Source organism: Paramisgurnus dabryanus, chromosome 18 (assembly GCF_030506205.2).
Source record: "Paramisgurnus dabryanus chromosome 18, PD_genome_1.1, whole genome shotgun sequence".
Lineage (NCBI taxonomy): Eukaryota > Metazoa > Chordata > Actinopteri > Cypriniformes > Cobitidae > Paramisgurnus > Paramisgurnus dabryanus.
The window spans coordinates 9773692-9787286 of record NC_133354.1 but is presented as its reverse complement, the minus strand read 5'-3'; the positions used below and the strand labels follow the sequence as shown (position 1 = coordinate 9787286).

Sequence of the window (13595 nt, the reverse complement as noted above, 5' to 3'; positions counted from 1 at the left end):
CAACTGTTACAGCACTGTGTTGGTAGTGCAAAAGGTTGCCGGTTAGATCCAGGAACCCACATACAATTTATAGCTTGAATGCACTGTAAGTTACTTTGGATAAAAGTGTTTACCAAATGCATAAATGTAAATGAACAGTAATGTCAATGTCAAATCAAAAGGCTTCTTACGAGGAGTAGGTTCAGGATAAACACAGGATAAAAAATGTGACCCTGGACTACAAAACTAGTCATAAGGAATATTTTTTTTTTAATTGAGATTTATAAATCAAGCTAAATATATAAGTTTTTCATTGATGTATGGTTTGTTAAGATAAAGCTATTTTTTGTCTGAGAGACAAGTATTTGAAAATTTGGAATCTGAGGGTGCAAAATATAAAAATATTTAGAAAATTGCCTTTAAAGTTGTCCAAATAAAGTTCTTAGTAACACATATTAATAATGATAAATACATTTTTGATAGGAAATGTTCAAAATATCTTTACTTAAAGGAAGATTCCATTTTCTTAAAAGAAAAATCCAGATACTCACCACCATGTCATCAAAAATGTTGATGTCTTTCTTTGTTCAGTCGAGAAGAAATTATGTTTTTTGACGAAAACATTCCAGGATTTTTCTCATTTTAATGGACTTCAATGTAACCCAACACTTAACACTTAACTCAACACGTAACAGTTTTTTTCAACGGAGTTTCAAAGGACTATAAATGATCCCAAACGAGGCATAAGGGTCTTATCTAGCGAAACGATTGTCATTTTTGACAATAAAAATTACAAATATACACTTTTAAAGCATAACTTCTCGTCAAGATCCGGTCCAGCGCGACCTAACGTAAATGCGTAGTGATGTAGGGAGGTCACGTGTTACATATATAAAACACACACTTGCGGACCATTGTAAACAATAAACTGACACAAAGACATTAATTAGTATCAGTTGACATACAACAACGTAGGAACGGTCCTCTTTCAACACACTTGTAAACACTGGGGCGAAGTTTCGCGTTCGTCCTCTGTGACCTCTTGACGTCATGACGTATTTCGTGGGGTCAGCTGGCGCATCACGACCAGATCTAAACGAGAAGTTGTGCTTTAAAATTGTATATTTGTTATTTTTATTGTCAAAAATGACAATCGTTTTGCTAGATAAGACCCTTATGCCTCGTTTGGGATCGTTTAAAGTCCTTTGAAACTCCGTTGAAAAAAACTGTTAAGTGTTGAGTTAAGTATTAAATGTTGGGCTCTATTAAAGTCCATTAAAATGAGAAAAATCCTGCAATGTTTTCCTCAAAAAACATAATTTCTTCTCGACTGAACAAAGAAAGACATCAACATTTTGAATGACATGGTGGTGAGTAAATTATCTGGATTTTTCTTTTGAGAAAATAGAATATTCCTTTAATATCCTAATGAGTTTTGCCAAAAAATGGATCATTTTGACCCATACATTGAATTGTTGGCTATTGCTACAAATATACTTGTGCTTCATATTACTGGTTTTAGGGTACAGGGTCACAAATATTATCTTAAATCTAAAGTCAGCTTTGTATAAACCAGTACAATGCAATGGCCTGACCAACAATCAAGTGTTACTATAGCAACTGCAGTGACCAATAGAAAAAGTGAGGGTTGAGTCAATACTGTTTGCTTGTGTGTGTGTGTGTGTGTGTGTGTGTGTGTGTGTGTGTGTGTGTGTGTGTGTGTGTGTGTGTGTGTGTGTGTGTGTGTGTGTGTGTGTGTGTGTGTTAGTGAGTGACATATGTTTAGTGTACACTACGTAAGGGTTGTGCTGTGAGGTGACTGTCTGTCAGGCTGAAGGTGTGACACTGCTGTATTAGCATGTTATGAAACCAGCGTTGAGTACCTTGTCAGTAGGAGTGATCAGGTAAATCGCCTCTAGTGAGGGTAGAGGCTCTCTGCGTTTGTTGATGTCTTCAACAACTGCAGAGATAAAGAGGAAATTGCAAGTCAGCCCCAAAACAGCTTACAGAATAGCACACAATGTACATCGCCACAATGAAACTAATAGCATAACTTTTTTGTATTTATATTAGGATACTAATGTTTTACTCATTTTTACATTTTACATGCTTTATAATGTACTATTATAATATATAGCGTACAATAATGCATAATGTACTATTAAAGCACATTTCGTTTGTGTAGTTTTCATCTAAAAATGCTTTACAATAAGGTTAAAGGTGGGGTGCAGGATTTTTGAGAAATGCTTTGGTAAAGGGAGTCGGGCCGAGTACCACAACACACTTGTAGCCAATCAGCAGTAAGGGGCGTGTCTACTAGCCGACATCGTTGGGTGGGTTGCGTATGTGTGGGGCGGGTCTATCAAAAGAAGGTCCAGATTCTATTGGGGTAGAGGCGTGTTTGTGTAGGTGATTTCAAATGTCAACATTGGCTTTTAGAGATTGTGCACCCATTCAGGCAGATTAAAGGAATGATTGTGCACATGATAGATGAAGATGTTTTGTCATCTTTGGTAAATATATGGCAAAATACTGGTGTCACTTACTGGTGATACCCTCTGTCATGATGTCAGTCATTTTGCAGCAGGATGATAGCATCCTCATGCTAAGCTGGTCCACTATTAGAGCCTACAGAGAGAGAAGAGATCAACTTAAGACTCGCTGGAGAGAGAGACAGAGAGAGAGAGAGACAGAGACAGAGCAACACAATTCTAAGCAGTAAGGCCAGTTTAACTCATAAGCATCTCATTGGGCATCTGATGCTGTGCTTAATAATGTTTATTAAAGGGACACTCCACTTTTTTGAAAATAGGCTCATTTTCCAGCTCCCCTAGAGTTAAACATCTGATTTTTATCGTTTTGAAATGCATTCAGCCGATTTCCGGGTCTGGCGCTAGCACTTTTACAGTAGCATAGCTTAGCATAATCCATTGAATTCGATTAGACCATTAGCATCGCACTCAAAAATAACCAAAGAGTTTCAATATTTTTTCTATTTTAAACTTGACTTTTCTGGAGTTACATCATGTAACCATCGGAAAATTTAAAGTTGTGATTTTCTAGGCCAATATGGCTAGGAACTATACTCTCATTCTGCCGTAATAATCAAGGATTTTGCTGCTGTAACATGGCTGCAGTAGGCGCAATGATATTACGCAGTGCCCGGAAAATAGTCTCCTGCTATTGAAAATAAACAAGTGGACTATTTTCGGGCACTGCTTAATATCATTGCGATAGTTAAGTTTTAAATAGGAAAAATATTGAAACTCTTTTGTCATTTTTGACCAAAATGCTAATGGTCTAATCAGATTTAATGGAATATGCGTAGCTATGCTAAAAGTGTTAGCGCCAGACCCGGAGATCAGCTGAATGGATTCCAAAATGGTAAAAATTAAATTTCTCACTCTAGGGGAGCTGGAAAATTAGCCTATTTTTTTTTTAAGTGGAGTGTCCCTTTAAATTCGCAATGGTTTATTCTGTACAGTAACTAGCTTACTACATTCAGTATTTTTTTAGATAATGATTATAAAAATATAACATGTTAAACAAGCTTAACAAGTAAAGATAAAATTGTTAAGACTTGGCTCGGGGGTTTATTAAACTTTAAAACTGTATTACAGCACTATAAGGATGATGCGGTTACTATGGCGATGAGGTAAATGAGTTCGCCTTACCTTCCATTCTCCCTTCTTCTTTACCTTCTTGATGACATCATTCATAATCTCTGCAAAGGAGAATAAATCTAGTTAGTCGCAAATCTTTTTCGTCTCCTCTCTCCAAATACTTTAAATACACCATAAAATGTTCACCATGTGAGTGTTCACTTCTAAATGAATAATAGTCCTCCGATTGTTTATAACAGCTCTTAATTCATCATAGATCCTTAAATTATTTGGCAATTAAGGGCAGCATATGTATGTGGCAACAAAACGGCTTGTATGTTCATAAATGATGTTTAATGTTGAGGGTTCCTGTAGCTCAATTGGAACAGAATGGTGTTCATGGGCTCATGCCAAGGTCATGGGTTTGACTCCCAGCCTAGGGAACACATAATCTGATGAAATGTGTATGTAATACACTTTAATTGTCTGTCAAATGCATTAATGGAATTGTGTTAATACGTAATTGTTGATGTGTGGGTGATAAATGAGCATCCTCAAATATTAAAAGACATGAAGGCATTAGTGATGATGACAATATTATGCGCTCTGTCACTCCCTCTATTATCTCGCCATGGCTCATATACAAAAACACACCTGCCCACTGGTCCTCATGCTAAAAGGGATTCTCTCTCTCTCTCTGTCTCTCTCAATAATGTAATGCAGTCCAGTTCATTTGATGATGTTTTTGTCCATATCCTATAGTAATACTACAGTATTCTTTGAAGAATTTTGGAGTATCGTGATTCGTGTCTGTACCATGGTGCATATTTAAGCAGCCCAGGTCGTGCAACACTTTCAGACACTTGAGCTCACATCTGATGAGGAGAGACAGCATTTAGTCTTTTAAATCTCCTTCCCTTTAATCAGATATTAGATAGTTAATTTCAGATAGCAGCACCAGCAAAATGTTTAATGAGAAAATCATTGAAAATTGAATCTTCTTGTATAACTATCGTATCTGCTCTGTGGTCTCTCCCTCTCTCTCTGTGTGTGATTTAGTCTAATGTAAGTAATCCCATCATGCAGGGATTGGGCGGAGGCTACCATGTTTTGTATGTTAAGGCCAATATTAGCAAGATTGCAATTCTGGCCATCTGGTTATAGTGTCTGTATAGGGTGATCTAGTGGTTTTGGTGCAGGTGCAGTAATAGAGTTAAGCCCCTCAATGGAAAACAGATGGATTACAGTATGTGTGTTTAAACAAACTGTATGTTTTAGTGAAGAGATTAGCAAACCGTTTAAAAGATGAAAGGAGATTTACTTTGATTATATTATATTTATGTATCATAGTTTTAGCTTAGAATTTTTTTTTAACTGTATTATTTTACGGAACTTAATTTTATTTATGAAGAATATCATAATGCTTGTTGTTCGGCTTTTATATTATTTTATAGGGGACATATCATGCAAATCTGACTTTTTTATGTTTAAGTGCTATAATTGGGTTTTCAGTGCTTGTATCAACCTAGAAAATGTGAAAATGAACAACCCAGTAACTTTCTTTTGGTAAACCATGTGAAAAAATAGCTCATTGAAATTTGAGTCCCTTTGTGATGTCAGAAAGGGAATAAGACTTAATCTGCACTATCCAACCATGACACTGCCATTTAGTACAGAGATCAGTTCATTTGCATTTTAAAGGACACACCTAAAAAAAATTGGGCACACCTACAAAGTGTCAATTTTAAGATGTTATAATAAATTATCTAAATGATATTTTGAGCTAAAACTTTACATACTGGGGACACCATAGTTTTTTTTTTTTTTGACATCTTAAAAAAGTCTTGTGAAATGTCACCTTTAATATATTGTAATGTAGGCATATACATTCTTACAAATAAAGGTACAAAAGCTGTCACTGGGGCAGTACCCTTTAAAAAGGTCCTAATATGTACCATTTAGGTATACAGACATGTATACATTTGGTATCAGTGACAACCCACCAAATGACAATGCAGAAACGCTTTTAAGAGGTTTGCACTGGACCCTTTCACTCCCCCCACCCAAACCTAGATGTCTCAAGGGGCTTTTTATATTTGTCATGTGAGATCGGCACTTCCCCCATTAGCCCCGGTTCATTTTTACCCAAGCCCAGTTTCTGGGGGCGAGGTATAAAAAACATTTTACTGTACAAATAGCACTGCAAGGTGAAGAGGATGAATACAAAGAAGGACACGATGAATGTCAAAAACAGCCTTAGCTAAGGCTTCTGCAGCATCTTTTAAAGCTAAACCGCTAATCAGCATGCATTAAAAAATCTGCAGCATTTTGTAAAATCTTATACAGTGACCATTCAATGTATGGATTTTACATCCGTGGTGATCTTTAGCATCTTACGAGATTACATTTTTTTGCAAGAAAGAGTAAAAGTAAAAGAGTATAATTCAAGTCAAGCCAAGAAGCTTTATTAGAAAAATTATATTATTGTATGTACAGACTGCTTAAAATAACAAACCTCTGTTTTATTTCATATAGGGGTAATAATATAATTAATTGTTAACATATTTTACTAAATGGTCCATTTATGTGTTATATGTCTGGTAAATGTTTTTGCCTTCCTAGCTTAACTTGTAACTGGTGTGGTTAGCAATGCTAAGATCATGGGTTTGATATCCAAAATGTATAGCTTGAATGCACTGTAAATTGCTTTGGATAAAAGCGTCTGCCAAATGCAAATGTAATGCTAGAGGCCTGAATGGGCTTCTCCCTAAATTATAACGTGTACAAAAGTAATAGCCGTTACCATGGAGTCAAACTCTTAAGAGTTGAAAGGGGGCGTAAGTAAGTGTCGTCATGGCAGAAAACAACAGGATGCAAAGATACCATTTTCTCGCCCAATAAAGTAATTTGGTTCAGTGTAAATCCAAATGTATATGCGCCTCAGACCTGTATACGCAACAAACCTCAGAATTAACGCATTTATCTATCACAAGGGCGGAGAGTATTTCTGCCCCACAGCCCCCAGATTAATGATCCAAGTCTGCTCACTAAAACACAAAACATCTCTCATTAGTACGCCAGCTGAGCTGAAGTCTAGTCTCTCTTTAGCTCTTCCCTATTCATATTTAACCTCAGTCTAGATGTCTTAATTAAGTAGAAACTATAGTTTGAGGTAAAAACAGACATTTGGTTATCTATCACAAGGGCGGCGACAATTTCTGCCCCACAGCCCCCAGATTAATGATCCATGTATGCTCACTAAAACACGAAACATCTCTCATGAGTACACCAGCTGGAGTCTAGTCTCTCTTTAGCTCTTTCCTCTTCATATTTAACCTCAGTCTAGATGTCTTAATTAAGTAGAAATTGACTGTAGTTTGAGGTTAAAATAGACATTTGGTTAAACTGAGGTATATATTGCTGTTGTAATCACACGTAGCATTGGTAAAGATGTTTGTATGTAACTGATCCGCTGTGTCTGACTGCTGGTCAGCGTTGAAAACCGTATTACCACTCACTGCTGTAGATTTAACCCTCTCTAGTCCAAGGATCCCGCAGGGCACTCTCATTTCATGACCCACTTTTACATTCAGGATTTAACAGCCATTTAACTTAAAGAGACAGTCGGCTGTTTTTCCTATTTTGGTTAATATGTATCACTGTCAAAATATGGGGGGCTGGACAGTCCTAAACCGAGGGACAAACTTCCGATCTCTCTGATGAAGCCAATACGGAAATGATTTAAACTGCAATTCATCGACTGGCCACTAGAGTTTGGCTCCAAAAGGGAGTCAATTCCCATAGACCACAAGGTTAAAATGGCCAACTTTACAGTAGAAAATAATATGTTTATAGCCTGGTACATAAATGGTTTATGGTCTGTGTAGCTAATTTTGCCCTTTGTGACAACTGTGAGGGGGTTGAATTTTTGCGTAACTCATCCATTTAAATTATATTAAGCCTTAGGGGCTGGATACACCAAAACTTTTAAACGCGGCTGAAAACGCCTTGAGGACACCGAATGCCAGCTGTTTTTCAGCTGAGTGCCAGCTTTCTTCAGCTGAGCGCTTTGGTAGCTGTGATACTTCAGCTGCGAGCCGGTTGGTTGCTGTGGTAATGTCCCGCCCCTCCTCCACTGTGATTGGGCGGCCGTGTGAGAACTGACATTGACAAGCGGAGCTTTTCTCCCAAAGTTGAATCTCTTTCAACTCTCGACGCTCAGCGCCGAGCGCGGAAAAACCGCCGAGCGCCGGTTTTCAGCGCTGAAAAAACAAGCTAGCTGCTGGCTTATTTGAAAAACGCAGAGCTTCCATTGGAAACAATTGAAAACATGCGCCGGCCGCGGGCATAAAAGTTTTGGTTTACCCATCCCTTAAAGTTCTGCATAATTAAGGGCGTGGCCACTTGAGTGAGCTAGGTGGGCATGATTTCAGCTTCACTCACTTTCCGCCTTTTACCCATTTTCCCATTTACCCATTTTCTGATATATCTGCAAGTGATGCGGCAGACGCCGCATTCTTTAAACTTCAAAAACGATTTTCAGAAACCTATGGGTGACGTCACCGACACTACGTCCATCATTTTTACAGTCTATGTCCTGAACTATAGATTCACCGCATGTTCAGCAACTGCAGTATTCGACTGAAAATAGCAAAAAAAGCATCACACTGCCGACATGTTTGCTGAATTTAAAAAAGCATGCCTCTCACCCTATTGGGGTTGCTGTTTGATTTTGTAATCAAAAACGCTTTTCTTCGTGAAAATTATTTTCACTTATTCAGTCGAAAAAGCCTTTTTTGCTTTTTTCAGTGAATACTTTTAGTTGCCGAACATTCGGTGCATCCCAATCCTAACCCCCACTATAAAAGTTAATTATTCAAATTATTGCCCTGACATACATTTTTTTTTATTAGATCTCACTTGGCCGTCCAATCACAGTGGAGGAGGGGCGGGACAAATATCGGTGCATCGATTGGTTGTTGTGATTTATTTTAACATCTTGACTATCAACAACTGATTAACAAAGCAGAAGTAAAAAAAACGCTGCCAAGCGCCCACAATCAAGATCCACCTGATGTTTTTAGATGCGTTTAAAGCTTTTGTGTACACGCCCCCTAAGGCAAACACAAAACCTAAATGCTAAATCTCACTCTGTCACTCTCTTTCATACACATTTTCCCTCTACAATTCAACACATGAGGCTTTCTGGAATACCCTTTTACATTTATTTCCATTGAATTGATGTAAAAACCAGTATTATCTTGTCAATCATGAAGTAACTGCAGTATATGACTGCCTGCAGTCTAATGCCTGTGGCAGATGCTGATATTTCATTCATGACGCACTTTAGCTTGTGTGATGTTGCGTTTTTGTTTTTGTTTCTAACAGCCGTTCTGCTGAATCCTAACCAACGTCATTGAGTCCAAGGACAGAGCACCAACCCACACATACACGCATACACAGTGCTGTCCTGCTGGTATAGAGTTACAGCTGCTGCTGAGTCACTACGCAACACATCTTTGACTCGCCGAGCAGACCCATCCAATGACAGCAAAGTATTTTTGAAAGAGGAATGATGATGCTTTTGTCTATGTCCCTCATCCTCCACCCCAACCAAAAATCTGCAAGTACTACTAAGCAAGTACGCCATTCATACAGGTAGGCTGACTTTGCCATAACTCATAATAAGCCCTACACTGCAAAAAATGATTTTTTAAGAAAAAAATTTTTAGTATTTGTCTTGTTTTCAGTAAAAATATCAAAAAATTCTTAAATTAAGATGATTTTTCTTGATGAGCAAAAAAGACCCAAGAAAATAAGTCTAGTTTTAAGACCAAAAATATCAAATTTAAGTGATTTTGTGCATAAAACAAGAAAAAAATCTGCCAATGGGGTAAGCAAAAAATCGTGAAAATTTTTCTTAAACACTAAATTCAAGAAAAATTTGCTTACCCCATTGGCAGATTTTTTTGCTTGTTTTATGCACAAAATCACTTAAATTTGATATTTTTGGTCTAAAAACTAGACTTATGTTCTTGGGTTGTTTTGCTCAGAAAAATCATCTTAATTTAAGATTTTTTAGATATTTTTACTGAAAACAAGACAAAAATACTAAGAATTTGTTTTCTTGAAATTCATTTTTTGCAGTGTACTAAAGATTCTGGGTTATTTTTTTACCCAGCATTGGGTCAGAAAGGGATGAACCCAGCCCGTTGGTTTGTTTTAACCCATTGTTGGGTCAAATATAAACATAAACTGGGCTTGACTCTTTTTGACCCAAGAGTGTATGTCTCTATAAAACTTTTTATAGTTTAAATATCTTGACTATCCCACATAAATTTAGGAATTATCAGATTGGCTGAGCAGTTGCAAATAAATGGGGTGTCCGAAGCATCTTTATTGGGATACATTTTTGCCATTTGATTATGTGATGCCGGTTGATAAATGATGCACTTCACTTTAAAGTCTTGATTGAGCTATTTAGTCATTAATAATAAAATAACAAAAACAAATTTTTTTTTTGCTGTTTATAAAAATGATAAAATGAATAATTATTGCATATGGCAAAAATGTACTGTCTGCATTCACAATTATGCATTTGGCAGATGCTTTTATCCAAAGCGACTTACAGTGCATTACAAGGTATAAATTTTGTATACTACATGTCTGTCACATTGGGTGCACTTCTTTTCTTATCCTAAAATTTGACTTAAATGTCCTCAGAGCTCAATTTGGACTGATTTTTATAGGAAACTCATTGCCCCAGGCTGTGTGAGAGGTATTTTGGGTAATATATTCCCTGTAAAGACAGCATGGAGCTATAAATAAGCATTATCTTTCTTGAACATTAACTTAATGACTGCAATATATTGTCATACAAAGAAAAGAGCAAACCAAATCTGATCTAGCTATTAACAGGGTCATATATGATCTAAATATAAATGTATAGTTTACTTGCAGAGATTGTCTTTGCATCCTTGCACAAAGCTGAGGCATTTACATTTATGCATTTGTCAGACGCTTTTATCCAAAGTGACTCGCGTTGCATTACAAGGTATATATTTTATCATTATCTTTGTTTCTTTTGCGATTATCTACCACTGCAGGAACTGTAAGACCCTAGTAGTGCATTATAGACCTGGAACAAGCTATGCATTTGTACACCAGTACACCGTTTGATTTATATCTTTAATGCAGTTTTATGGATTTCCAAGACAGAGCTGCCCATACGTATAAAACATGAGTGACTGTCAACTAGAATATTACAGAAGCATGTTTAAATTAATCCTTCTGTTTTATTGCTTTGTCATCACTAGTGCCGCAAACACCCCCAACATCCCAGTATTGCGTGTGTCTGTTAGGATTGTATAGGAGCATCACATGCATTCATTATAAAATCAGTAAAACCCTGTTTACATTGATTCTTGTACTCTGACCATCATTTGACCCTTCTTTCTTTGTTCATTCACACTTTCTCTCATCCATTCATATCATGGCTTGGACAGCATCACCAGCCAACAGACAGGAAAGAATCTGACGCCAGAATTGATCATCATTATGTGCTATTTCAAGTCCTGCATAGTGTCATATTTAAAATGTTCTTAATACACAAAATAAAAGAGGTTTGCTTCTCTGATGGATTGGAAATTTAAAGGGAAAACTTGATCAGGTGCCCAATACAGGACCACGGTTGAATAATCCTCTATACAGTGGCATTAAAGTGACAAGAGCTGCTTTTCCTCCGATAGTTAAAGGAGTTATAAATGTCCTCACTTTAAGTCAAGCATGACTTACACGCTTACAGTTCGCCTTGAGGCACACTGACTGTCCTCTCTTCACTTGCCATGCATGCACAAATTTACACACTATGTCTGTGATTTAGAAATCTTGCATCAGCTCAACTTCTGTTGTTGTGCCCTTGAATGCTGTTGAAAAAAAAATAAGCGTCGTCATGTACCAGGTGTTGTGTCTGTGAAGGTGTATCTGAGTGAGTGTTATGAATACCATCTCTTTCCCTCTAGAAGTCATTGAGGGACATCAGTAGTCTCAACTAATGACATTTGTGACGCGCTTCATTTGTAAATTATGCTGGGTGGGAGTCGGAATGATTTATCATAAAAATGCAATCACAATTTAATGGGTTGATGTCTGAAATGTTTCCCTGTAAGCAATTCTGATATTGGATAAAGATATTGGATATAACAAGTCAGAGCACTCCTATAACGTTGAACAGAGGACAATGCAACGCTCAATATGGCCGCTCTGGCTATGTAAGTCCCGCCTTCCAGTTAAAAGAAGAACCAATCATCAGTCGATAAGCCACTTGCCTACCTTGATGTCCAAATCACACCTGGTTTTATGGCCCTGTCCCAAATGGCACACTCTGGACTTGTGGTCCTCCTCAGAGTCCACACTTTGATGACATCATGTAGTGCAGACTTTAGTGACCCTTGATGCAAGTCCACGTGGGTGCACCGGAGTCGTATTTTGGGACAGACTCGAGCGTCACGCACGAAATAGGAAGATAAATTGCCCGTCAGTCCTCTTTCTGTGCTCGTCTGATTCCTCTTTCGCCAGGACTTCTGGGTTGGTTAAGTGCGCGAAACCTGCTGCAGTGCGGGTTTCACCAAAGGCCGCATCAAGGGGGCAAAGGGGGTACTGATGAGCACACTTCGAAGCATAAAAATGACAGATGGGACACCCCACGGACTCATAGACCAAAAGTCCACATCAAGTGCGCCATTTGCGACAGGGCCTTTGTGGTTTGGACAATGTCAAGTTACGCCCCTTTTTCAGGTTACGCTCCCATCCTGTTACACCCTGTCTTGCAGTCCACAGCATGTGTTTTTAGTAAAATTTGAAGTTAACAAACAAACGTTATGGTATAGGTTTATTTTTTGGTCAGGAATATGACGTTTAATTTTCGTCATTTTAGGTAGGGAAGGGTTCGGAGCCACAGCTGTCCCCAATTGCCCCCCAAAAATGGTAATCAAGTAGGCTTTAAGTTTAACTGTTAAATTTATTTAATCACATTATATTTTAAAACATAACAGCATTAAACACTTTCAATAGAGAAAATAAACATGCTAATGTATTATCATTTTGCATGAAATAAGCCTCTGTTCAAAAGTAAATAATTATAATGCAACTTTTTGGTTGATTAGGTCCACTGTCTATCTTGGTTTCTCTGCGTCTTGTCATTCTGTGTCACAAACGTATCCATTTTTAACTTTTATACCCGCTACAGCCTATTAATAGAGATCACAAACATGACAAAATTTCCTCCCGTTTGTCACTCACGCCCCACGTCCAGTTTGTCACGTCCTGTTGGGCCCTCCCCACACTTTGAGAAACGCTGCCCTTTAAGGACTTTGGTATAGCCTAAAGTAGTGGTTCCCAACCAGGGGGCCTTAGCAGATTTCCAAGGGGGCCTCAAGATGACTTATAATAATGATAAAAAATCGGACAAAACAAGCATTAAAATAAGCTAAAACTAGCAAAGATCAAGATGGGTTTTTTCCCCGCTATTTTAGTAGCGAATATGTACATGTGTCTAGTCAATCCAAGTTCTATATAATTTTATGTGGAAAAAATTGAGTGAGTGGGGGCCTTCAAATATTTTTGTGGGCAACTTGAAGTAAAAAAGGTTGGGAACCACTGGCCTAAACTCAATTCAAGTAAGTGGATCTCCGGAACTAAAAACACAGTAACCAAACAGCAACCGTTTTAAACCACTCCAAAAGCAATCCATCATGCCGTGTTAAGAGCAGAGGATTCAGAGCAGGTGCTCACAGCGGTTGTGTCTTTTCATCGATGTAACGATCAGATTTCAGTCAATATAGAGCACACACATGTGTGCACACAGTCTTTACCTCTCATTTACACTGGACAATGCAACTGTGCATTACACAATCAGTGACGGTTTTTTTATGTTTCCTTATTGTGTCTTTGCCAGAACCATTGGTGACTGATATGTTACAAAAACGAAAATAAAAATAGAAAGTGTTAAATGCG

General features: G+C 37.7%; 1 protein-coding gene across 2 annotated transcripts in view; it reads right to left on the bottom strand.

Moving 5' to 3' along the window:
- stxbp1a (syntaxin binding protein 1a) overlaps positions 1-13595 on the bottom strand; it is a 32675-nt gene that overhangs the window by 17857 nt on the left and 1223 nt on the right. For both annotated transcript variants that reach the window (XM_065244114.1, XM_065244115.1), the window contains exons 2-4: positions 3654-3703; positions 2526-2607; positions 1863-1939 (exon numbers count right to left, since the gene is read on the bottom strand). In XM_065244114.1, coding sequence (XP_065100186.1) covers positions 1863-1939; positions 2526-2607; positions 3654-3703 — 209 coding nt within the window. The remainder of the gene's footprint in view (positions 1-1862; positions 1940-2525; positions 2608-3653; positions 3704-13595) is intronic.